The sequence below is a fragment of the Tiliqua scincoides genome, chromosome 3, assembly GCF_035046505.1.
Source record: "Tiliqua scincoides isolate rTilSci1 chromosome 3, rTilSci1.hap2, whole genome shotgun sequence".
Taxonomy (NCBI): domain Eukaryota; kingdom Metazoa; phylum Chordata; class Lepidosauria; order Squamata; family Scincidae; genus Tiliqua; species Tiliqua scincoides.
Window position 1 is genome coordinate 213,656,753 of NC_089823.1, and position 25,786 is coordinate 213,682,538.

Below are 25,786 nucleotides of genomic sequence, written 5' to 3' on the forward strand. Positions count from 1 at the left end.
TTGGTTAGAAGTTCTGCTCCATTATATTCACTAGAGACTGAATACAAACAAAACACCACCACCTAGAAATCTGAATGTTGAGTAGTTCATTTTTTCCCATTAGGTAGGCTTGAGAAAACTATTCATTGATGAGTGCTATGGCTCATGTACTCCCAGTCTCACTTGTTCTGCACCAACATCTGGGGCCAGCTGTTCAGAGTCTGTAAGCAAGTGAGACAAAGTAAATATGTGAACTATAATGGTTAAATATAGTCTGCTTATATTTAACCTGTTTTAGTCGCTGATGAAAAACTAACCAATTCCCCGTGTTTAGTGTTACAGAAGCATTTTGCCGACTCTCTCCAATTTTTCAAGTCTGATTCCATTCAAATTACCATCACTGCATGTCTGGTTGCACTAGTAAATCAGTAGGAATGAATAAAGTAGAAGTCCTGTGAACCAGCCAAGTTTGTCTGCAGCAGCTGAGATTATACACACAGGTCTGAGTGGAAATGCGAACAGGGTTGCTAATTGGTACAAGCTATAGTTTACTTAACTAGGCTACACAACCTGGAGCTCCAGCTGCAGGATTAGGATGGTTCACACAGCATCCTTCTGTCTGCTTAATTCTCCATCAAGCCAGCTTCTGCAGATACGTTATATAACATGGGGACAGTTGCCTTCAAAAAGCTTCTTTTCCTTGGGCACTAGGATCTGTAAATGTAGGACATCTACATTTACCTTCATCCCCTCCTGCACTGCAACCACCACTAAACCCAAAAAGAAATGTAGCATAGTTGCACCTGCATCACTCTTGGACCTTACATTTGTTCATGTTGGAAGCCTCTCCCGAGGCTGCTCCAGTATGAACATGTATGACATTGCATTAGGACACAAAATGGCAGGTCCGATTCATTTTGCACCTTTTTTCCCCCACGGGATGGACTAGGACTATCTCAAGTATGCTTGTGTATCAGTGCAAATATATATCAATGCCAGCTTACACTCCTAGCATGCTTTAGGCCAGCTGCTTACAGAAGATTGCAACTGACAAGCTACAAAGCAATATCAAATTTGATCTAACCTGAGGTCATCAACATTTCTTCTTGGAACAGTTATACAAAGCATAACATAAGACACAAAAGAAATAAACCTTTAAACTAAGGCCTGTTTCTGTATACCTATTAGATATAGGTCAATGTTCTTACAGGTTGGATCTCTTCTCCTGCCTTGTGAATGCAACGTATTATCTCAAGCCAAATTAGTTTCTGCTTACCTTTTTTGGGGAGTACTGTATAGACAGTTTCCATGCCAGCATGGATATGGTCAGTCACATGACAGTGCAGTAACCAGGTCCCAGGATACTTTGGTACCATTTCAACTGTTTGAAATGTCCCCGGGAAAAGATCAAACACATCTGCTCTGTAAGTCCTGGTAAGCTTTTAGGGCAAAAGAGAAAATACCACCATAACTTATCAGCGATAAGCACATGTGTACATTTATTAATTGGGTGAAAGCAATAAAATGAATTGAGACTATTTCTGTAGAAAATGGTTTTGTAATGAAGGCTTATATAGCTATATGGAAGTGTCCATGATTCACGTCTAAAAAGCAATGCAAACCAATTTCTTTGTTATGTTTTATGTTCAACCATTGTCATGGTAAACATGTCATAGCTGTGGGGGTTTTTTTTCCCCTTTACAGCTTAAGGAGGTGGAGTTTGAAAAAATAGTCCTTCTCCTACTCAAAGTCACCTCTCCTAATCAAAGTCAAAGTCCTCTCCTACTCAAAGTTAAAGTAGTTACCAATAGGAAAGAAATTCCCAATTTCCAGACCTACAAGGTTGTAGGTGGGATGTTGACACCATAATCCTATGTATGCTTACATGGAAATAAGTCTTGCTGTGCTCAGAACTGCGCATAGAACTGGGGCACTTCCTGGAGTCACAACACCATTGTGTACAAAGAAATGTCTTGCAAGCCTCCATGGGATATATTTTGTCTCAACAGCTCATTGCCCTACACAATCTCCATTTCAAGGTGATAAAACTAGCATGCTTTATTAAGACTGTGTGAACAATTCAGAGGGTGGGGCCATAACTCAGTGTTGAAGTGCATGCTTTGCACATATAAACTTAATTCTCCAGTGAAAAGAATAACAGGTACACAGTGCTGGGCAATCTTCCTCTCTAGGACTGGACAGCTGTTGTCAGTCAAGACTGGACAGTACAGATTAGACAGGACAACATTAAGACTTGCAGCCCAATCCTAACTAAATGGCAGGCTGGTAGAAATTGTGTTCCTCTGGAGCACCAGGCCTTCACACTTATAAAAGTAACAAAGGACTTTGCAATAGGGTGAAAGCTAGGAGTGCTGGCAGGGAGGCTGAAGCTTTCCTGATGGTGCCTGCACCTCCGGGGATGCCCACCAGAAAAGGTAAGTCCAGCCTGGACATGGCTTATCGTGTCAATGATATCAAAATCTGAGTTGACCTAGTGCAGCTGTTGGGGCTTACACCAAGGAGCTCTTCAGCAGCTGAAATTCCCACACCATCGCTATGCAGGAATTTAGTTAGGATTGCGCTGTCAGGATCAACAGCAGCATCCAAAATAACCACCTTTCCTTGATCATGAGGTTTGAATGGCATTCAAAGAGTGATGATGAAAGAGCGTGGACTTACTCAGCTGGACTAAAGACCGTGCTTGAAAAGTAATGTTAACTATTCAACACGGCCAATATGCATGCTGTCTCAATATTAGTAACAAAGTAGTATCCAGCCGATTGGGGATATAGTATATAGGCAATATATAATTGGTTGGCAATATAGGTATTATAGAATTGGTTATGGGCAATAGAGACTACTGTTATCTGTACTCTAAAATTAATAATTAATGGTTATAATTCTGCTTTTATTTCTTTAATATTTCTGTACTACTGCCTATTGATTTTATCTCTGACCATAATAAAGTTTTATCCTATCTGTCTATGAGGTTTGCAAAGAAAAAGAAGGAACACAATGGTTTTACCTTGTAGTCAAAGCTGTGGCCGTGGAAATGTGCAGTGTGCATATCTACTTCATTCCCCATTCCGATCAAATACCAGCTTACGTGATCTCCAACATGCATAGTAAGACCATGCAAGTTTCCAAACACCTTCCCATTAATAGCTAAGGAAAAAGGTTTATCATGAAAGCAAAGTACTGCCTATTTCTGCAATGAACAATCTTTATAAACTCACCATACCTTGCTGCATCTCTGCTATAGTCAGTCAAAAGAACCAACCTTGTCAAAAGCATGAGAGCCTGGATGGTTACGGTTCTGCAGTTGCACCTGCAAGATTCAGGTCTAAGATCCCGGTTCAGTCATACAGCTTCCTAGGTGACATTAGGCCAGCCTAACCTACCTCACAGGCTTGTTGTGAGGATAAAAGGAAAGTATCAATTTTCATCGAACAGTACACTCTAAAGGCATGACATGCTGTGACACTGTTCCAACAGTTGGACTTAAAATACCCTAGGCCAGTGTTTCTCAAACTGTGTGTCAGGACCCACCAGGTGGGTCACAAGCCAATTTCAGGTGGGTCCCCATCCATTTCAATATTTTATTTTTAATATACTAGGCTTGATGCTTCCATGGTAGGAGACTGCATTTGAGAAAAATGTTACAGATCTGTACTTTTAACAGGCTACTATGTATATGCTTTTAACAATGACAGTCAATGGGGCTTACTCCTGGGTAAGCACAGGTAGGATTACAGCCTAGGATTGTTACAAATGTTCCTGCTTGATAAAGTCACTTCTGGTCATGACATCACTTCCAGTAGGTCCTGACAGATTCTCATTCTAAAAGGTAGGTCCTGGTGCTAAAAGTTTGAGAACTGTTGCCCTAGGCAAGTGTAAAATATTATTCACCGTGATATCATTCACTTCAATGCTAGTGAGGCATCTGCCAATGACACTGTTGTCCTGGTTCCTTCTACTCAGCACCTACAAAATAAATCTGCGCCTTGTAAGAGGCATACAGCACAATCCTCTTGTGCTGGAACAGGCAGGCCAGGAAAGCTTGCACTGTATCCAGAGCAAGATAGGACGCCAAAGTGGTTCAGCTGGAGGCAAGAGGAAACTCTTCCACTAGCCCCAGGTAAGCTACTGCAGCCCCTATAGGTCTCCTAAGACTTGCGCCACCTTGCGCTCGACGCTGCTCGGGAATTGGTTGGAATCTGGCATAACAGCTGGGTCCCAGACCTGCCTCCCGCTCCCCACCCACCCACCCACCTCCAGGACTGCCCTCCCCCGCCCTTCCCCCCACCCCGGAACACTGCCCCGGAATACCCCTAGCTCTGCTGACACAAGGCTCCCTCCCCATGTCAGCACGGAGGCTGGATTCAGCCTCCACGGGCCAGCACGCATCTATGCACCAGATCAGCTGACTCTTGAGGAGGCACAAAGATGCCTTACGGCCTGTTTGTGTCCCTCCTGGGTCAAGTCCCTTGCGCCAGCTCAGGGCGCTGTTAGGATTGCGCCCTTATACAGATCGGCTGGGGAAAAGAATGGACAAAGCTGGCTGTTGGCCTTTACACCGTTTGTATTGTGCAGTGACAGCTGTGACACCATTTGGCTGAGCAGAAACAGGAACAGGCCAGTTGCCTAAGGAACTACACTGGTAGAACGTTTGTAGACCAGCTTCCATGAGAGAAAGGAAACCTGAATCCTTTAACAGCCAACGGCTGAAGCACAATCACACAAACAGATGTGGCAACTATGGCAGATTGGGAATATTCCTGTACATTTATCTAATACAGCTAGCCACCTGAGCTGTAGTGATAATGAGACGGTTTTGTCACTTTCCAGAGTCTGGTTCATGAATGATAATTCTGGGTGTTGGGAATGTGTCATTGACATAGAACATACCATGCATTTTATTGCTTTCAATGAACTCCTCTTCATCTTTGTTCACATTTTCTGGATTGTCGGAATAAGTGTTGATATTGTCATCCAAGTACCAAGACTGATTTTCATCAATCACCATAAAAAGAAGAGCAAACTGCACCCTGTGGCTCAGTTGAGGTGACAGCACAAACATCCTGCGACAGACTAGCAGTGTCCCTATTAACCCACTGTAGGTGTCCTGAAATCAAGGAATACAAGTGTCTAGTACCATTATTAGCAGTCATTAAAGTATTAGCACCTGATGAAATATTGGCCAATACCAAATAATTGGAGTGAGCAACAATTAAACTGTATGCAATATAGATACATCCACAGATAAATTGTAGATGAAAGTAGATTTGCACCAACATGGTGCTTAGTTGCTTGCAAACATGGGAAAGCTCCTCAAAACCATTTTCAGACTAAGACTCATTCCTCTGAAAGGTCTAGTTCCAGAAATAGTGGAATGCACAGGGCCAACCCAGTTGTGTGTGTGTCACAGGGATGAGCTGGAGCCACAGTGCCAAGCTGCAAGTTGCATTGTGAGTCTCTGCCCCTTGACTCAAGTTGCTCCTGACTCAAAACAGGCAGCCATCACGACTTGTCCCGAGCCATTATTAGAGTCATTTTTACTCAAGCCCAAGTCTTCGAGAAATGAGTTGAGTTGCAGAAGCGGCAAGCAAGCACACACACAAAACAGATTCACAAGCACACACAAGAGTATGGACTCGAGTCTATTTGAGTCCTTTCATTTTTTAGGGTAAAACCCCCAAGTCAATGCACAAGTTTTTGACATGCACAACTCGAGTCCACAAGTCTCCATCCCTTTCATCAGTCAAGCTTTCATCATTCACAGAATGAGTTCATATCCATGTTGTGTTGAATAAGGGATGAAGTAAACACACAAGCCTATGTTAGAAAGCCTTGGTTAGAACCCTACAAAGGGAACTGATTTGACAGCAGCTATTGAGAGCTTACCTTAACTTGATCCACAGTTGAATAATATGCCCAGGGGGTACAGTTGGACTCTCCTACCTCGGGACCAGATCTCCTTGGGATCTTCCAGATATACTCTGTTGTTGCTCCTGAATGATAAAGATATTAATGTTTTAATGTGTATATAGGAATTTGTCTTCCAGCTTTTGAATCATCCCACCCCCCTCTCAACAGCTTCAGGAAAAAAGGAAATTGTCTAAACCCTTTTGCCCCCCAAACAGAAACATGTTAATGGTAGCAAACTCTTTGAACCAAGACAAAGTAAAGGACTCAATCCTTGTAGCTTAAACAAAAAAAAAAGATACAAATGGCTTTTTGTTTACTTAAGCTTCCTCTAGCAACACAACACAGGAAGGCCTGATTAGTGTTAACTTTCATCTCTGTGTTGCCATTCAAAAAGTCACAAGCTTCAGATTATTAGTTCCAAAATACTTATGTTCCTTGGGATTGGCAGGTAGGGTGATTTTCCTACTCCTTTAAATAAAATTTTTCATTAAGTTGCTTTCTCTGCTCATAGTACAGTAGTACCATCCTGTTGTCCAGATTGCTTCATTCATACCACTGAAGTCGCAGCTGCCACATCATTTAATAAATTTCTTCATACCACAATTGTGGCTCACCAAACTCATTGGTTCATTTCACCATACCACTACAAGCCTTTCTTTACCACCCACTGCAATGGCTTGGAGAAAGCCCCCCTCCCATCCACATGGTGAATACAGTGAGTCAAAGTGCCTTCTGTGTGGTGGCCACAACATTTAAACAGACTGACATCTAAACAGCTCTTGAGGGCAAGCAAGATAAAAATGAAAGGCAATAATGAAATGATACAGCTGTATAGTTACCTGGGCTGGTTTCTGCGGCGACTGGAGAGTCCGTTTTCACTCCATGTGCATGGACAGAGTAAGGCCTAGAGGCCTTGTTTTTAAAAACAATTTTAATTATATCTCCAACATATGCGACAAGCAGAGGACCTTTGTAGAAATAAAACAAAGATGCTATTAAAGTCAGAGTGTACAAGGAAAATGCATAGGAGTGTAAAACTTCAGACAATAATCAATGCATAGGAAACCTAAGACACTTGAGACCCTGTAATGTCCAAGGCGGGCGGAGACCCCACCCCTTGGGGTGTGACCGAGCAGGGGGGGCTTACCCTGTAGATGAGAGTTGGTCATCAGCAGAAAAAAGCAGATACAGCTGTTTTGCACAGACGGTTTACTTGCATCAACCTCTTGACATTCATGGGGCCTGTTACGGCACAGGCCTCTTTGCCTCACATAGACTTGTGCCATCGGTGCACAATATGCTCATTCCCCGTTCCTCCCTGACCCCTTGAGGACTCGGGCTGGGCTCTCCGGCTGGTGCTTGTTGGCCAGGGGTATGGGTTCTTGATGGCCACTGTGCTGTTGTCCGGGGTCAGTTTAGCTGTCCTCGGGAGGGACCCAGGTACCTCCGGGCTTGCCCCCTGATCAGCCAGCCTCCAGTGGAGGTAGTTGGCTCCAAGTCCTTGGGCCTGTACCTTCGCTTCTCCTGTTGTCACACCCGGGGCCCGGGCAAGTCTAGGATCGGGGAGCTCCCAGCCCCCGGCCCCCAGCCCCTCTCTCCAGGGCTGAGGTAAGCAAAGTTCCCTTCAGGGCCCGGATCATCTGCAAAAGGTCAGGGTTGCTACCCCCTCTGGCCTTCCCCTTGACCCTGCTCCCACCTGGAGAGGAGTGACCTCTCCTTAGGCTGCCCAGCCTCCTTATGAGGCCAGTCTCGGGCTGGGCCAGCCCCACCCCTTCTGGCTACTGGCTGCTTGCTGCTCCTAGAAGGCACTAGGCCCTACTCCCAGGGAGGCGTCCTGCCTGGGACCCCAGTCCTGACGGTGCTTAGACCTTACTCTTGAGGAGGCCCCTACTCCTGAGGAGTTCCTGGCCACGGGGGCTGGACCCAGTTTACAGACCCATTGAATGATAAGGGCTGAAACATTTGACTGGATGGTTAAAAACAACAGACTAATTAAATGCAGGTGAGGTGGACTTTTCCTGGGTTCAACTGAGTGTTTCAAATGGGAGTCTGAAGCTCCACCTGTGAGTCAACACCTGGCAGGTCTCTGGTGCACATACAACTTTGCATGAAGAGGGACCAACTCATTCACTTTAGTAGGGCAGTCTTTGCTCTCAGAAACCTCAACTGCACATCCAAGTTCCTGCTAAAGCCACTAGATCAGGATGATAGTGCTCAGATTGCCCATGGAACAGTGCTTGAATTATAGAGTAGGGGTGGGGTATGGGGACCAGAGTGAAAGCCGAAAACACCACTCCTTGACTTCCTCTAATTTCACCCACATCATGGCCCCCTCTAGCCTTCCAAAAACAGCAGATAACAGAGCCCTGTTCCCTTTGTCCCCCAGCAATACAAACACTAAAATGGTGTTCTCATAGGGAGTTCCAGTTCACAGTACTGTCTTAGGCAGCTCCATATAAAAATGCAGATGTGTTCAGGCGCAATGACTGGAGATGTTTTTGGACACAGGAGAACTCTATACGTGCACTAGCACTTCTGCACATGTAAATATGTGTGATTTGGCAAATGGGTCCCCTTCAGTTCAAGATGCTCCCATTAACAATAGCTTAAAGGACACTGTAAAATTCTGTTCATGTCAACACAAGGCAACAACAACATTCTTATAACTCATAGTGTCAAGACCTTGAATTCCCAGGTGCTCTTCCTCTTCCTTTCTTTCTTTGGCAGTGCTGAATGTGCTATCAGTATATTCCCGATAAACAACTTTCTTGTATTTGGACCCAATAAACTTATCTTCTTTATTTAAGAATGGATTCCCTGGGCTGCAGAAAAAGTGAAATAGCTGTAAGAATAATTTATTTTCCCTACAACTTGTCAGGTACTGTAACTCTAAAAACTAACAAGCAACAGCCAAAAGTCCAAGCTGACAAATATGAACCTCCAGGTATTTGCTTTAATTTCAATTTGTAATGACATTTCAACCCAGTTGACTCATTCAACTCTCCCTCGCTCATTTTACAAGCTGGCACATGAAGGATGGTGTGGGATACAGGGAGAGAGCAGAACTCACTCTGGAATCCATCACTTGAAGCACCTGCCTCATTTCATATTATGGTAATGCTGTCCCTGGTGGCATGGGATGCAGCCTGACCAACAGGTATTCAATCTATACATTTCATTTTGCATTTGATTTGAAAACATTGTGTTTGTATGTATCCATCTCCTTTCCACAGTATCTTAGACACAGTCATGCACACATCCCTTGCAAATGATAGAAAGGAAAAGTTTCTCTTAAATATGTGCTCCTAAGATTTTATGTACTTGTTCCTCATTACCTTTCATCATGGAAGCGATGTCTATCCTGCTCCCATGTCCTGTTGGGGGAATAGTCCCACTGGATCTCCACTGCAGCAATGTAGTAAGTTTTCTGATTATTGTACAGCTCACTGCCCTCTCCTGCTGAACTACAGTTCTTCACAGTATATTTCTGTTTCATGCCCCCTGTGTAGTGATCTGTCGTCAGGCACTCCACTTCAAAAACACCTAAAGACACAAAGAGGATGCAAACAGGGGATGCAATGTGCAGCCTACATTATGAAAAGAGCTTCAAAATAACGGATACAGTAAACAACTAGGAGCAAGTAGATTGGGATGAAGCAGAACATTGTCCAGTGGAATGCATTTTGGGTCAGTTGCAGGTGTAGCAAGCTCCAGCCCCACTCCAAAAATACACTGGATATTTCTTTGTTCCAAGCAAAAACCCACAACCAACAGAAAAGAAAGGGATAAGGACAGTATGACACGTTTGAAGGTTTTTAAGGGGAAAACATCCCAGAAACAAAAGCAACTCCAGATCTGTTCAAGTGTATCAGGAGGAGGGTGCACCACAGTCTTTCCTGCCCATGGGTTGATGCTTTGTCCTCAAGATAAGAGCTTAGCTAACTTTCCCCAAAGAACTAAGTGTGAGCCGGCTAGGAGCACCTCACACCGCCATGGTATGCTGACTCAAGCAGACAGCACACAGACCTGTGGTCCCACATGGTTCCCTTTGTTCAGACAAGCAGTGAATCAGCATGGACCCAGCTGGAGACACTTGTGACTTTTAGGAATTTGATGTGCTGAATTTACATGTCTGATTACTGGAAAAGCCACATGAAGACACATTCAGTTGGGAGCTACAGCATTAGTAATGACTGGGGCAGAATGGCAGGGTCATACATCCAAATCTAGAGCTTGGAAATAGCCCACCAAATGAAAAGAACATGAAGTGTGTAAATTGGGATCACTGCTACAGTATCTTGACAAGCAACTGACACTTATTTTAAGTTCAGTTTTTCTTACTCACCTTCTACATCAGGCTTCATAACAGCTGTAACGGAGGTATGTGGAAACAGATTGACAGTGTCTTTCCTTATTCCTTTAACCAAAAAAGTATTTCCTGAAAAATATATTCCATGAATATCAACCTCAGATCCCAAGCCAATCAAATGCCAAGAAACTGTGTTTCCTTGACACATCTCAAGGCCGTTCTGGTTTCCATACATGTATCCATTTATGGCTGCAAAAGAAGTAGACATAGTACAGTTTAAATACATTTTGCCAAAATTTCTTAACTAGTAGCCTGTTTTTCAGATTTAGTATTGGTAACCAGGTAGGAAAAGTACATAGATAGCATCTTATGCTCAATTATTTTAGCAAATTAGAAAATCCTTGAGAATAACCAATTTCCTGAATCTGTGAAACTAATGGCCCAATCTTATTAGGGCTCTATTGCGCTAAAACAAGTGTTCTGGAGGCATAAGGTGTTTTACAGCTCTCAGTATAAAAGCCAAAAGCACTCACAATGCATCTTGTTCGATTCCTGGAAGTCTTCATTTTCTTTATCAATCCCATCAGGGTTTTTTGTAAACATTAAAATATTGTCATTCAAATACCAGCTCAGATTCTCATCAAATACAGTGGAAAGGAGGAAAAATTCCTTGTCTACATTTTTCTGTGTAGATGTACAAGTTTAAAAGAAACACAGACACACAGGGGAAGAAAAATAGAATCAACTGAACAGAAACAAAGGGCTAACAATCCATTTGTCATTGAATTAATGAAAGATCTTTGCATGTAATGTTTTACAAGATTTTGAGATAATGTTAGAAGTTTGCCGTTAGTATCATATATCCCCTAACCCTGATCTAGCCTTGGTGGTGAACTCTCTCATTCATCCCCACCTAGTGAATGGGGTAGCTGCAGGGCAATAGCCTTATACCAGAAATAGCTGCACTTGCACTCATCATCATTTAAAAAAAATGAAATAAGGGGATAATTTTGCTGAAATTAGAGAATGTATAAAGCTGACTTCTATTGAGTCAGGCCTTTCATCCATCAAAGACATTACACTGTCAACAAGGAATGGAAGTGGCTCTCCAGGGATTCAGAAAGAAACTTTTCTCAGCCCTGTCCAGACATGCCAGAGACTGAATCTTGAACTGTCTGTATGAAGAGTATGAACCTGGGACTGAGCTTTGACCCATGCCCAAACTTCAGTGTTGAACAGTGTTTAGCTCACATCCTTTTAAAACCTGATTCCAGGACTAAAGCAGCAATTGAGCAAGGCACCTTCTGCAAGTCCTGGTCACCAGAAAGAAGTAGCTGAGAATTCTTCTGCCTCTGATCTTCTAGGCACTCAATGTACAGTAAAAAAAAAAAAATGATGGAGCTGTTGGGGCAGTCATTCCAACCTCACTGCCCTCTGGAGCCATCTCACAAGTCACATGGCCTGTCCTGGCACATCCTAGGACTCTTGCTTTTCACCTGTCCTATTACATTAGTAACAGCAGTATGGTTTCTACATTATGTTGCATATATCTCTTATCTTTCATGCCCTTTGGGCCCCACTATTGAAAATATTTCTTTTCTTTTTTTTTCTTTGCCTGGGCCACTTTTTAAACTGGAGGTTAGGAAAGGGAATGGAACAAGAAAGGAAACTGCACTGATGGTCCCTTTGGGAACTGAAGGGTGAAATACCAGTATTTTGAATAAATAAAAGAAACAGTTGGGAATAGCATAGATGAGTTCAATATTGCTTGCACTACCTGTTTCCCTGAGGGGAGCAGTGAACCTTTCTTGCACACCAAGAGGGGGCCAACTAGGCCAGAGCTAGTGTCCTTGATAGAATCCGATGCTGAATAATAAATCCAAGTCAGACAATCTGGATCCTCCTCCACGGGGCTTGCAGCTTCTGGTACGTCCCATTCATACGTGAAAGTAGCTCCAGGGTTCACATGCGAGGATGGACTTGCAGTTCCTGTTGTGTTTGTGATCAAAAGAAAACACCCACAGTTGTTCAGAAGTCACCGACTTCAGAAAAGGAAACATGTCAAGAAATGTGGTTTACTTCCTCTAAATCACTGTGATTTTCACCTCCAGAGATGGTGTTGTAGGAAGCACCCTCATTGCCCTTGCTGTAGCTCAGGCCATGTGGCTGAATGCTGAAGGGGTGTCTGGCATTGTTTCGGAAAGTCACCTGGATGATCATGCCAGACTCAGCTCGGATGACAGGTCCTAGGTTTTTTTTTTTCCAAAAGAAGAAATGAAGATTTAAAATACTTTATCTCAAGAACTTCTAGTATATATATAAAATGAGTAAAGTACAGCTCAAGGAGACTAAAATTTTATTAAAACTTTGGATGGCATTTAGAATTAATAATAATTCTATCATTATTATCAATAATGATAATATCGACTATATCAAAAAATGAGAGACTATAATGATAATATTCGACAATATCGAATAATGAGAGACTATAGTCTCTTTCCTCCTTACCTCTATCATTATTAGATTCTCAGCAATGTCTTTCTAGGCCATGAACATTTGGTTAAAACAATGTGAATAGGGAAGAGTTTTATATATGCTTGCCTTAATACAATTATACTCCGGCAAGAGCCAGTGAAGTGATTTACTTGTGTTCAAATCCTTGCTCTGTCATGAAACTTGCTGGGTTACCTTAGGTCACCCAACAAGTTTCATGACAGAGCAAGGATTTCTCAAACTTTTTGGATCTGGGGCCCTATACACTTCTAAACGGAGTCCTGAGCACTCCTGAGCGCAGAGTCTCAGGGAGCCCCAGAGAGCAAAGTAGCGCAGCACCAAGCCCAAATTCCAGCAACGAGCCAGAACAGGGGGAATAAGGAAGAAGAGTCATACCAAACAGGGAAGGAGGGAAGGATTCCTGGGGCACATTTTGAGAAACACTGCCTTAGATCACTCTATCCTTAACCTCCTCTCCCTCTCCCCTCTCTCTCAGTCTAATCTACCTCACAGGATTGTTGTGAGGATAAAAGGGGAGGGGAAGAACCATGCACACCACATTAAGCTCCTCAGAGGAAGGTCAAGATAAAAGTGGTCAAGATAAGTGGTCAAAGATAGGTCAATAATAAAATTAATACCATATCACCCAACACTCCTTCATATTAATGTCTGTAGCTGCAGTTTAGCAGACACCTCCTAGCAGTGCAGAGACTTCCTTTCCCCTTATTTTGTTTTTCCTGTCATTTCAACATTGCCTCTAATCTTGCTACTATAGTTTAGTTGTGCTAAATCAAATTGCTTACTTTTAATTTCTTTTTTTTTGTTTTTCTACCAGCAAAGCTAGACAAATAGAAGACACACAAAATCTGCTAAGCACTAGCCTCAAACCCCCAGTGCAGGGCCCCATCCACAATCAATAAAAGAGCATCATGGTTCTTTCATGTTGATCTCCTGATTTCCGTTTGGAGTCACTTTGGGCAAAACCATCCGCGACAGACCTGTTCACAGCAGTCAGGCAGCAAACTCATATCATGATTCACTTCACTTCTCTTAAAAGTGGCTGCAGCCTTCTCTACTTGAGAAGCCTAAAAGTTAGCTTTTCATGTCCAGCCATTTAAAACAACCATACCCAGTAGTCCCAAGTGTTCTTCCTCAGGGAGCCTCTTCTTGGGTGTTGTAAAGGTGGCATCAACGTACTCACGGAAAACAGCTTTTTTATAAGATCCACCAATTCTTTGTTCACTGTGTTCAAAAAATGCCTGGGACTCCCTATGCAGGAAAACAATATTTCAAGCACTGCATTACAAAAGAAAAGGCACTTCACCCAGCAGCATAGCTATAGGAGGTGCAAAGTACTAAGTTTTTCAGGGACCCTCATTGCAGTATGCAAGTGGTCCCTCCCCTGCCCTTCGGAGTCATTCCGGGCCACTAGAGCAAAACAGAGGCGTTTTGCTCTAGCTGTGCCCCTTCTAGCTATGCCACTGACTCTACTGCTGCTAAATACAAAAACACCCTTGGCCTTCCCCCCTCCTGGCCTTGTATGCAGAGAGCCAGATTGACTTTGTCCCTTGCTCTGCCGGGCAACAAAGCCTTAATTATGGTCAAGAAGTCAGAGGAGAGCCCTCCAGTCTCTGAGGAAATTGCTAGGGATGGGACAAGGACTAGGACCTGTTCTTCTCCACCCCCACTCAGAATCACCAAGACGAGGAACTGCTGCAGGTACATTTAGCGGAAAAAGATGTGGTGTGAATGTCAGAGGGGAATGAGAGTGTAAGTGGGAGAAGCGGGGATAGAAGGGAGGAACTGAAGGAAGGGAAGGGGTGAGTGCAGAGAAAAACACACCCAAAACTTCACATCTTCCATAAATCTTTCTGTATGGAGTTCCATCCTACTCTGATGTGACCAAGCAACAAAATCGAAGAAAGGGTTATACAGATGTGGTCTGGCTTGGTTCTCAAAAGTCCTATTCCTCCAGATGCTCCTGCCAGCAGTCTCTGCAATCTGTGGCCTTCCCTATGCCTCTCTCACCACCCTGCCCTTCCCCAAACCAGCTGTCATAATGTCAAATGCTAAATATTTGTGGTACTCTAAAATCTACATTCAACTCTTTTGCATGCAACCATTTGGCGGATGTTTCGTTGTATTATAAGGCAGTACTTACTCGTCATGGATTAATTCTTCCCCGGTGAAGTGATTTATTCCAGATGGAGCATAGTTCCAAATAATTTCTTCGGCTGCAATGTAATAGTGTCTCACGCCAGCACTCTCCTTTGGAGGGGGAACACGGCTTCTGCAGTTCTTCACTGCAAAAATGGCCTGCATGCCCCCTGAAGAAAAGGAAGACACGCCACCATGAGATGTAAACTTAACAAGAAGGGTTATGTGTTCCAAAAGCTATGAGCATATTCACTTTTTCTGGGAAACTGCAATGAAGGACTTGTGGGGTTTTCAGAGCATTCTAAAAATAGGTAACATGTTTGAGCAGCCCAGTTAACCAAAGCTGGAAGGGAAAAGACCAAAGAACTGAGTATTTGGTCACTAGTGCAGAGCAATCTGGTATGTGTACTTTTTGGTCAGAATTGACTCTATGTTTACTATCAGCCTGTCAATTTACAATATCATTTATTTGAATTTTTAAATATGCGTACCCTGCCTTTCTTTCTGAACAGGAAACTGTAAGTGGCTTATATCAGTTGAGAGCCAGGATGGTGTAGTGGTTCTGGAGTTGATCTTACAGTTCAAATCCCCAATCAGACATGAAGGTTCCTGGGTGACCCTGGACCAACCACTATTTCTCAGTATAACCTACCTCACAGGATTGTTCTGAGAACAAAAGGAGGGAAGGAACTGTTACGTTTGCTCTTCCATAAGAAGTAAATTCTGTGCTGAGAATTGGCATCTTAGACCATTAGAGAATAATTCTTTCCAATACTTTCTAACACTTCCAATACTAAAAAATTTATATATATGATGCTTCCTTGTATACCTTCTATGTGATCGTTGACTTGACAGCTCAGCAACCATTCCCCATCATTCTTTGGTACCATGACAGTATCCACAAAAGTGGCCGGGAAGAGGTTGATTGTGTCAACGCGATGTTTCCGTTCCATCAAGACTTGCCCATGAAAATAAGCTGAATGGATGTCAGCTTCATTACCCAAGCTAAATAGATACCATTTCACTTTATCTCCTGCACACATTGTGAGATCGGGAAGATATCCATACATATAACCGTTGATTGCTAAAAAGTGACAGAATGTTCAACATTATTGTTACTGGAGAAGCCATTTGAGTTTGCAATTGCTTGACAATATTCAGGGTGAAGTGGTCAGGAAAATTGCATTTAAAAGTCGTGTGTATGGTTCTTTGTTTGTGTGTCTATGTGTTGAAGAACTCATTTCAGATTTTTAATACTGACAGTCTAGATTCTCTCTAATTGATCCAATGACTATGCTTATGTCTTCCCATTGAAAACTCAGAGCAGCTTACATGTCATTTCCCACCATCTCCCATCCTGAAATTTGTGGAGCAATTTTGTCACAAAAATACAAAAACAAAACCTCCACATTTAATATATCTTTATTTCCAGGTGCAGCTGAGAAATTGCAAGATTGTGGCTGAACTGCAAGTTTAGCTATGAAACTTGCACACATCGACAACCAAGGCGCTTAAAGGGATAATTACTAATTCTGAAAGGTTCTCTTACCATGCATTTTATTGCTCTCTTGGAACTCCTCATTTTCTTTGTCAACTTTGTCAGGTTCAGAGCAGTATCTTTGGATATTCTCATCTAAGTACCAACTGAAGTTTTCATCCATCACAGAGAACATCAGAACAAATTCTTGGTCAATGTCTTTATCTTTTCCACCCTGTAATGTGCCTAAGAGGGGGGGGGGGGGAAAGACACATTTCACACTTGTAGTTGCTGATATTCATTTGGTTTCCTGTTACAGCAATACCTTGACTTTCATCACTTTGCTCTTTCAGCCATTTTCAATTATAGCCACTGTTATGTATGCAAGTTATGTGGCCAGGAAGTGGCCTGGAAATACATTTATTCCATCTTCAGAACAGGACCTGGCAATGAATCACAAGGCAAACACCCCTGGTTTTTTATAGCCTTTAGCTCCGCCCAGCCTCCCCATGATTGGTGCAGTTGAAACCTTAACTAGAGGGCCAATCGGATGGTAGGATTTCGATCCATCACCCGATTGGCCAGCCATAAGTCTGGGCCAATCAGTTATGCAGGATTTCGATCCTGCATAACTTGCATACGTAACAGCCACTTTTCAAATTTCATCCATGTGCTTTCCTCTTTCGTCCAGTTTTATCAAACCTTCCATAATGTTCATCAACATTCTTCTGTTTGTTTTTCTTTTATTTCTTTTTATTTCAGTTTTTCATTCATTCACATACTTATTTTCTAGTACAGTGGTTTTCAAGCTGGGGGGGTCACAACCCATCAGTTCTTGTAACGCTTCCCTTGCCCCTTTAAGGGGTAGGGGAAGAGGAGAGGCAGGGAAGCAACTCCCAGGATTGTATCCCTAAGGGGGGGCAAAGGGTGTGTGTGCTTGCACTTACATGTAAATAGTTAGGGCTGCTGGAGACTGCAAGAGGTCCTGCACAGCCCTTGCAGGGTTCCCTGAGGCTTAGAATGTTCAAATGGAGAGACTGCAAAGCACCTCTGGAAACTGAAAGGGCTGCGAAGGGCTGCACAGGGCTCCCTGCACCTCCTACAGCCTCTAGCAGCCCTAACTAGTTAAATTTAAGTGCAAGCACCCCCCCTTCACCCCCTTGAGCAACACAATCCTGGGGATGATGTTGCTGCCCTTGGCCCTCCCCCGCAAAGACTTGCTGAGGGAGTAAAGCTCCTTCAAAGTTTGAGAACCACTGCTCTAGTAAGTGTGTTTAGGACTGCAGTCCAAGTTAAGTTTCATCAGTTGTCTTGACTGATTCGTGACTCTGTGTGCTTTCCATAGATTCAATATTAAAAAACTACAACAACTTATAACTTTCAAATGGAAAATACTTTGTCTCTTGATTGCTAGGATCGCTATGATGAAAGCACTCATTCACCTTCTCTTGTCCAAGCTTTTACCTTTCCTGCAAGTGATCAAGGGTCCAACGAGTCCAGAAGCGACATCCTTTGGGGCATCAATATGTGAGTGATAAATTCTAGTCACACAGTTACTATCTCCCTCTGCTGGGCCGTGATCTTCAGTGAGATCCCACTTATAAACATACTCTTCTCCTGGCTGCACAGCATCATCTTTCTTTTGCAAACCTTTGGTCATGTCAGGGTAAAAAGCACCTACGAAATGCAACAAATAAAGCAATCAATATTATATCAGTTTCTATATCTATATTGTGCCTGTTGAATCGAGATTCTGGTATTCCTTTCCTTTCAGTGACAGCCACTGTTGGAAATTAGAAAAAAAAATAGGCCTGGTAGAAAAAGAGACACTTGATTAATATCTAAAAACAATTATACAGTCCTTAAAATCAGCCTGTGTAGACTGTGGGCAGCCACTGCAAATCTGCTCCCCTTCCTCTGCATATTCTATTGAATGCTTGAAATGCCCTAGCAGATAACTAATTGCCTCAAGCCCTGAGGCTATTCAAAAATCAGATTGCTGCTAACTACACTGCAAAGAGCTGAGCTCCTGCAGTTTGCAAGCTTGTGTAAATATAGAGAAATAAATGTCTGAGTATCTTTTTTCTGGTGTGTTTTTTCCCAAGTTCATCAGTGACAGGTAGCGAGTGTAAGTGAAGTCTGGGTCATGTAACTAAGCACTTCAAGCCTGGAAGTGATTCATTAGGGCTGCCTCATTATGAGAAATGGATCGACGTTTTTTGCAAACAAACAAACTGCTGGTAAATAAGTAAACAAAAATATTCTTTCTAGATCACTTTTATAAAAGTCTCGTAAAGCTAGGTGGGTCCTGATACAGCATCACTTTAGAAAGTGGGCCCTGGTGCTAAAAAGTTTTAGTACGGTCTAATTGATTTAAATGGCATGAAGATATCTTATGGAGCTACATTATTGTCTGTAGAGAGTTGGCCACACTCAGTGAATTCTTCACAAGACTGCGGATGTCTGCATAGCTTTTGAGCAACTCAGTTCAACAGAAATGTATGAATTTAGCCAGGATTTTTTAATGGTTTGTGAGAACTCAAAGCCAACAAATCCTACCTTCATTTTCTTTTGTGTATTTGACACCGTGTGGATGGAGAGTGTAAGGTCTTGTAGCAAAATTTTTGAAGTGGATAGTAAGGGAGTCTCCAACTTCAGCCTTGAGAATGGGGCCCAGGAAACCCAGCCAAGAAGGTTTATCCACCATTTGGCTATACGAGTTATCTGTGAACTGTGTGTACACAGCTTTCTTATAAGTGCTTCCTATCCGGTTTGGGCCTCGTTGGAGAAAGACGCTGGCTTGCCTGCAAGGACAACACAAGCAATCATGTCGGCATAACTGTTCTTAAAAATACTGTTCTTTAAATTATTCCATTGGTTTCACATAGAAAACATTGTAGGGATCAGACTAACTATATGGAGTCAAAAGGAAATATAAATGCAAAAGAACAACCTAAATGAACACTTACAGTAAGGCAGTTCACAATCTAGCTGCATGTAGGTCATACAGTCCCCCCTCCCCCAGTCTCTGTAGCCTGGGATGCTGGCAGCAGCTACAAATTGCCAAGGTTTTACCTTTAGCTGCTGATCCAATAAAGGCAGCGGTTTTCAAACTCTCGGGGAGAGTTTGAGCTGCTCTAAGTTTTTGCAGGGGCAGGGGTAAGGCAGCGATGCGATCCCTAGGGTCGCACCGCTCAGGAAACTGCAGGGGCTTGGCTGGACGTACCAGAGCCTCCTGCAGCCTCCCAGGGGTGCAGAGAGTCCTGTGCGACCTTCTGCAGAGCTCCCCGAAGCTTCAAAAGCGAAAGTGGAGCGATCGTGCCCTGCCTCCGCAAAACTAGAAGTGGAGTGGGATTGTTCCGCTTTCACTTCTTAAGCTTTGGGGAGCCCTGCAGAAGCTCATGCAGGGCTTCCTGCATCCCCGGGAGACTGCAGGAGGCTCTGGTAAGTGCAGCCAAGCTCCTGCAGCCCCCTGAACAACGCAATCCTGGGGATCGCGTCGCTGCCTTCCCCCTGCCCAGTGGCATCACTAGGATTCACGTCACCCAGTGTGGGAGGCCTGAGCATCACCCCACGCAGTGGGCGGGGCAATGCCCAAGGTGGTGGGAGTTGTGATGTACCATCACCCCAGCCCCACTGGTTTTTTGGCTTTACCTTTTGTTAGAACACAGATATTTCAATGTGGTTTGTTTCATTGCATTCTGCATGAAATTACACATTGATTGATATATAACATGATGCTATTAAGGCATGGTGACATTTGACCCCAGACTGTAACCCACATGTAAAGGCCACTGGATAGCCCAGTATAAAGCATAGCAACACATAAGATGGAAAAGGAGGCTGTTTAGTGGACTTTAATAAGAGAGCAAAATTGCAGTCTCACTGAAGCTGGGGCTTGGGGCCTCATACAGGTTGTTTACCCTTTGAAATATAGCAGAGATAACAGGAAATACCAGTGCCAGGCAATGAACTCTCACGCCTTGGCAAATGTATGTTATGAACCCTTATGCTTTTAGAGTAAAAGCACATATGTGTAATATGGAGACCAAGTGATCCCTTGATGCCAGACTATACACAAGGTAAAAGGGTCACAATAGTTACATAGAATTAAGCCACAGAAATCAATAGCTTGGTTTTAGTAAAAATTTTAAGACTCTTAAAGACCAAAAGGAACCTTGGCTTTGCAAACTGGGCCCCACAGTGTTTATGTTAAGCAACAGGTGTAAAAGATAACAGGAGACTAGGCAACTGTATCAGGTTGCACTGACGAGATGGGCCTGAAGTCCTGCCAAGAAATGTCATAAGTTATGTCAGTCTCCACACCTGTCTTATACTGCTCTCTTCTAATGATGTTATTCTAAACCTTGTCAAAACAATCCGTAGAATTGACTTGAATGATGACCAGGTTATTGAGTACTGGATAAATGGTATTATAGTGCACCCTGCTGGGATTTAGAAACTTTTGTACTTTTCTAGGTTTTAAGGTGAAACCCCACCTGTATGTAAATCACAGCCAATCAATTGTTTTGCTCACTTGTTGCCCACCTATTGTACCTTATCTGTAACCTATTAGGTGTTTGCCCCATCTCTGATGTAAAATTTCAGCCAATGAATTGTCTAGATTTGAGGACAAAGGAAGGCAAATTGTATAAATATCCAAATCTCCGTTAGGGAGGGGCCCATGTTTTGAGACAAGAGTCCCAGGGGCCAATTGCATGCAATTTGAATAAAGAGCCTGCAAATGTTCACTCCTGAGTACTGAGTCCTCTTGAGTTGCTTTCTTTCAACCTTGCGACAGTATTATTCTGCCAAATTCTGATTTTAGTGATTTTGAAAACTTAAGGTGGCAGAGGCCAGGGCCCTCAGGCTGGGGCGTTGCGACACCCCAGTTTGAAACGCCCTGAATAAAGGGAGAGCAGGAAACAGGAAGGAGTACATGCAGCCCTAACAACTAGACACTGCCTCTTTGGGTCCCTTTTTCCCTGGAAACAGCACAGCCTATAAAGACCCCCAGCCTATAAAGACCCCCAGCCCTCTCAGCACATGGAAACCAGAGTTTTACTACAATTCTAATTTGCAGGTATGCTATCACTAGGCTTGCCAGGTTATTGTAACTCCTGAATTGGGAAATGAGGAAGCTGTGACTTCTCCTGCCGTTTTCTCCCTGCCCCCCCCTCTTTTTCCCACCTTTGTTGTTTAGGTGGGAAACAAGCAGGAAACACTGACATCAGAAGCATCTCCTATTTTCTGGCAAATATACTAATCCAGTGGTTCTCAAATGTTTTAGCATTCCGATCCACCCGCTTTACAAGCCACTTTCACTTTACCAGCCACTCAAGCCTCTGTGGCTATAATGGGGATTGGGCAGCAGTGCTCACCCCCTCCCCAGTAACAAGTTTTTTAACCCTTGATGCACGTAGACTACAATCTGCCTTGTCAGTTTCATGAACCACCAAAAACTGGGTTGTGACCCACTGGTGGGCCATGGACCCACAGTTTAAGAACCACTGCAACTAGTCTATGTGAGAATAGCACATTGCCTCTTGAACAGCACAATTCTATATAAGTCTACTCAGAAGTATGGCCCACTGAGTTCAGTGGGTCTTACTCCTAGGTAAGTGTGTACAGGATTGCAGCCTAAGACTGCTGAAGTTAACAAGAATTGGTTGAGACCAGTTAGAGGAAACCACAGGAAGGAAAAGCTAGGAACAGCTCTCTTGGAACTGTTAATATTGAATAAATATCATTCTTTGTTTACAGTAAGCAGTCTTGGCTTCTATTACTGAAGAATAGCACAGTCTTGACCCAGGTTAGGAAGATATGGTAACACGCCTCTGGATGACATCAGTCCTGCAAGCGTATGAGAACTGGCAAAAAGAAGGGTAGCATAGTTGGAAACCCTACACTGGAAACTGGAAAATGTCCTCTGGATGCACTACCAGTTTACTTAGGGTGCAATCCTAACCCCTTATGTCAGTGCTTTCCAACACTGACATAAGGGCAGTGCAGCTCAGAGGTAAGGGAACAAACATTCCCTTACTTTGAGGAGGACTCCGTGAGTGACACCCAACTGCAGGATTCAGCACATGCCCCATTGGAACTGCTATGCCAGTACTGGAAAGCACTGACATAAGGGGTTAGGATTGTGCCCATAGTCTCCTATTTTCTCTCTCTTCAGTGGCCAAGGAAATGGCTAATGGGACTGTGAAGCGTGAATTCTGGAATTTGGGGTCTCCAGCTGTCTTAGTTTCTCTCCTTGGTACTATTCTGTACAGTAAAACTAGCTGGTGCTTAAAGAGAGAAAGCTGCAGTGGCTCCAAATCATTTCTCTCCTCACCCACTCGTGCTTAACAAGCATCACAAGGGGAGGCAGAGACCATTCAGAGCCTGCCCCCTGCCTTCTCCTTCCCAGAAGCACAGCACACAGCTCCCTGCTTCAAGCAACCTCTGTTTCCAATGGACAGAAGTAGGGCATGCTGAGTTCCCAGAGTATGCCACTTCTGTTCATTGGAAACAGAAGCAGTGTGGAGGAGGGAAGCTGCATACCAAACTCTTGGTAAGTAAAAGGAAGGGCAGGCTCCAGTTTGCCTCTTCCCTTCCTGCTGGTGCTTTGTAAGGCAGGGAAAAATCAATTTGGAGCTGTGGTAACTTCTTGTTCTGTTCCCCCCCCCCCATTCTTCAAGGAGTGATGGAGGGAGAATGAGGAAAAGCAGCCACAGCCCTTCCCCCTCATCCCCAGGGTCACACAAGTGCAGGGCAGGAGTTCAGGTGACACAGGGCATGGTCCACTACTGCAGGCCCCACTTCATTCCCAACAAAGCCCTACAACATAGATCTGTCAGGAATCATCCCATAGGTCCTAGGGTCCATCTAATCTCAGAGTATCAACCACAGGCAATATCTCTGTCCTACCAGGTGTACCATGATTATTGGAACTAAAGTTCAGGAAAGCAGGTTCCCTGGATGGGATTGTTTCCATGCGCTCAGCTGGCAGCCTCATTGTTGATTCAGTTCAGTGGAGCATTTATTATCTCTAAAAGTTAGACACCAGGCACGCCTCATTTGCCCCAAGTTAACCACTGAGTTTCCAAAACCTGATCAATTAGGACGACTGTCTAATTTCAGAGAGAGTCCAGCATATCTGCAAATAATTTTTGAGTCCTCTTACAGGAAGTCTTATGTGAGTCACAAGTCAAATCAGAAGTTCATGGTTTGACTCTCCTTATAATGTAGAAATAATTAACATTTCCTAATTGTAAGGCTTCCTGTTGACAAAGGCATCTTGTCCATTTTCCTTCAGTGCAGTGATAATAGTTTTCATAGAAACATGATCTCATAGCTAAAATTCCCAAGGGCTAAAGGGGTTAAACAGAGGGTACCAGTGAAACATCAAGAGTTAGAGGCCAAACCTCTCCCCAGTGTAACCTCACAGCTGTTAATGAACTTACACCAAGGAAGAATTTAATCCACTGCCTCTGTGATTTGTCAGACCAGCAGGCATAAAAGGGCATGGAAGGTCTGTTCTATGTCTCCTGTCAGCACTGGACAGCCTTTCTCTGAACTTTGGACTTCAGACAGGCTACCTTACAGGTTACAAGCCATGATATGTATGTGCAACCTCCTGATTTTAGAAATGGGCTATGTCAGAATGCCAGATGCAAGGGAGGGCACCAGGATGCAGGTCTCTTGTTATCTGGTGTGCTCCCTGGGACATTTGGTGGGCTGCTATGAGATACAGGAAGCTGGACTAGATGGGCCTATGGCCTGATCCAGTGGGGCTGTTCTTATGTTCTTGTGTTGCCATTACTGCCAACCATCAGGGTATTATGATATGCAGTTCTTTGAATTTCTCTTCCTTTCTTTGCTTTCTGCAAAGAAAATAAGATCTAGATGTTTCCTGGACTGAGTGAAGCAATGGCCTAATGCCAGGATCACCTTTGCTCATCTGAAAGCTAAGACTTAAAAGCCATCATTGTATTATACTGTTCTCTGGTTGCACTAGTGGTGTAGCTAGAGGGGGTGCAAAGCACTAAATTTTGCAGGGAGCCTCACCGCAGCATGCAAGTGGCCCCTCTCCTTCACTTTAAAATCCTGTAATTGTGACAATCCTTTCATTGAATTTTATCCACTACTAATTTGCCACAAATGTCAAAAGTTCCTAGTTCTAGTTCAGGCTATTGGGTTTGCACCAGATCAAACAAGGCATTTACTGTGTGCTTAACAGTTGCATGTCTTGTTTTTTCTTTACAAAATAGCAGTTGTGGGGGCCCCAATCTGCATCCGAATGACAACAGGGAGGGAGTAGGAGTTTAACTCTTCCCTTGCCCACAATCCCATTCCAGATGGAGGCCTGCTCTTTGCCTCAGAAGGAAAAGCTCTCCATGGCACCACTAAAAAACAGTGGTAATCCTCAGAATGGGCGGAATTTCTCCAGTTAGCTTCCCCCACGCAGAACGGCTCTGAAGGAGAGGAGGAGGGACTGCTTGCATGATGCATTCAGGGGCCTGCACAACTTAGTGCTTTGTACCCCCACTAGCTACGCCACTGCTGGGGTGAGCAGGCGCACAGGAAGAAGGTAAATATAGCTTGTCTCAGAACTGCAAGAAAAGCAGCGCTTACTGAAATTCTCTCTTCTCCGCAACTATGACAAGTACTCTTTGCAAGTGGTCACACTAGTAGAATGAAGATTTCACTGAAAGACATATACATACTTTCTCCTAAAATATGAAAGGAGGAATTGTATTAAGAGGAATACCACTTACTCTTCTTCTGCAAAGGGCTTTCCAGATATGATGTTCTTTGTCCCAGGTGCATAATTCCACTCAGTTTCTATAATCCCAATGTAGAATTCTCTATTTACTGCCCAAGCTTGTGAAAAATAACAAACCAGCAAGTGGCTTATTGCTAACAGCTTCATTTCCTGGTCCTTATTGGTGCAATGGAGTAGCACACAGAATACGAGCGTGTTCCCTTTATAAGTGCAGGGCTTTCCCCCTTTGCTTGCCTTTTCTGAGTTCATCAGACTGCAAGGTTGCCCAATACTTGTTTAAACCAACACAGCCTGATTAGATGCCAGGGGTAACCCAGGCAGCTCACTGATTGTTCTAAAACAGAAACACAAAAACACTTCCTTAGGATTTTCTGCTAATCTCCTTCAAATGAAAATCAGCGTTGATGACTGAATGTGCCATTCTGGAGAATTTAGAATCAAAAGGCTTATACTAGATTAAAGGGCCATACAGAGGTGGAAATATTTGGAGTTTCCCAGTGGTGAAGGCAGGGCACATCTTGGTGCAACTGAAATTTCCTACATTTTGCAACAGGGCGGGGACAGGGTGACTGCCATTTTTTCAAGCTGGAGGACAGTGACCATGTCATTCAGGAGGGAAATCATAAATACTGGCAATTGATTGCGCAGTGCACAGTCGGCCATTTTCATT

At 43.6% G+C, this 25,786-nt stretch overlaps 1 protein-coding gene across 1 annotated transcript; it reads right to left on the minus strand.

Moving 5' to 3' along the window:
• Positions 1-125: 125 nt before the first annotated feature.
• Positions 126-25,263, minus strand: CP (ceruloplasmin). Its single transcript, XM_066619087.1, has 19 exons — positions 25,109-25,263; positions 18,903-19,147; positions 17,808-18,020; positions 16,416-16,589; positions 15,696-15,950; positions 14,871-15,036; positions 13,839-13,978; positions 12,322-12,462; positions 11,994-12,205; positions 10,750-10,900; positions 10,253-10,465; positions 9,243-9,450; positions 8,590-8,729; positions 6,747-6,875; positions 5,884-5,990; positions 4,888-5,104; positions 3,005-3,144; positions 1,256-1,418; positions 126-200 (listed from the first exon to the last, which is right to left on the minus strand). The coding sequence occupies exons 1-19, from the start codon at positions 25,261-25,263 to the stop codon at positions 136-138; spliced, it is 3,234 nt and encodes a 1,077-aa protein (XP_066475184.1). The 3' UTR covers positions 126-135.
• Positions 25,264-25,786: the final 523 nt, after the last annotated feature.

What these genes read in the sequence shown, in the direction of transcription:
- CP (XM_066619087.1), bottom strand. Translation starts at nt 25,263, where the DNA reads ATGAAGCTGTTAGCAATAAGCCACTTGCTGGTTTGTTATTTTTCACAA. An exon ending in GGAATCGAACAAGATGCATT is followed by an intron (nt 10,466 to 10,749) that starts GTGAGTGCTTTT and finishes CTTCTTTTGCAG; the next exon opens with CCATAAATGGATACATGTAT. An exon ending in CGCCGCAGAAACCAGCCCAG is followed by an intron (nt 5,991 to 6,746) that starts GTAACTATACAG and finishes TTTATCATTCAG; the next exon opens with GAGCAACAACAGAGTATATC.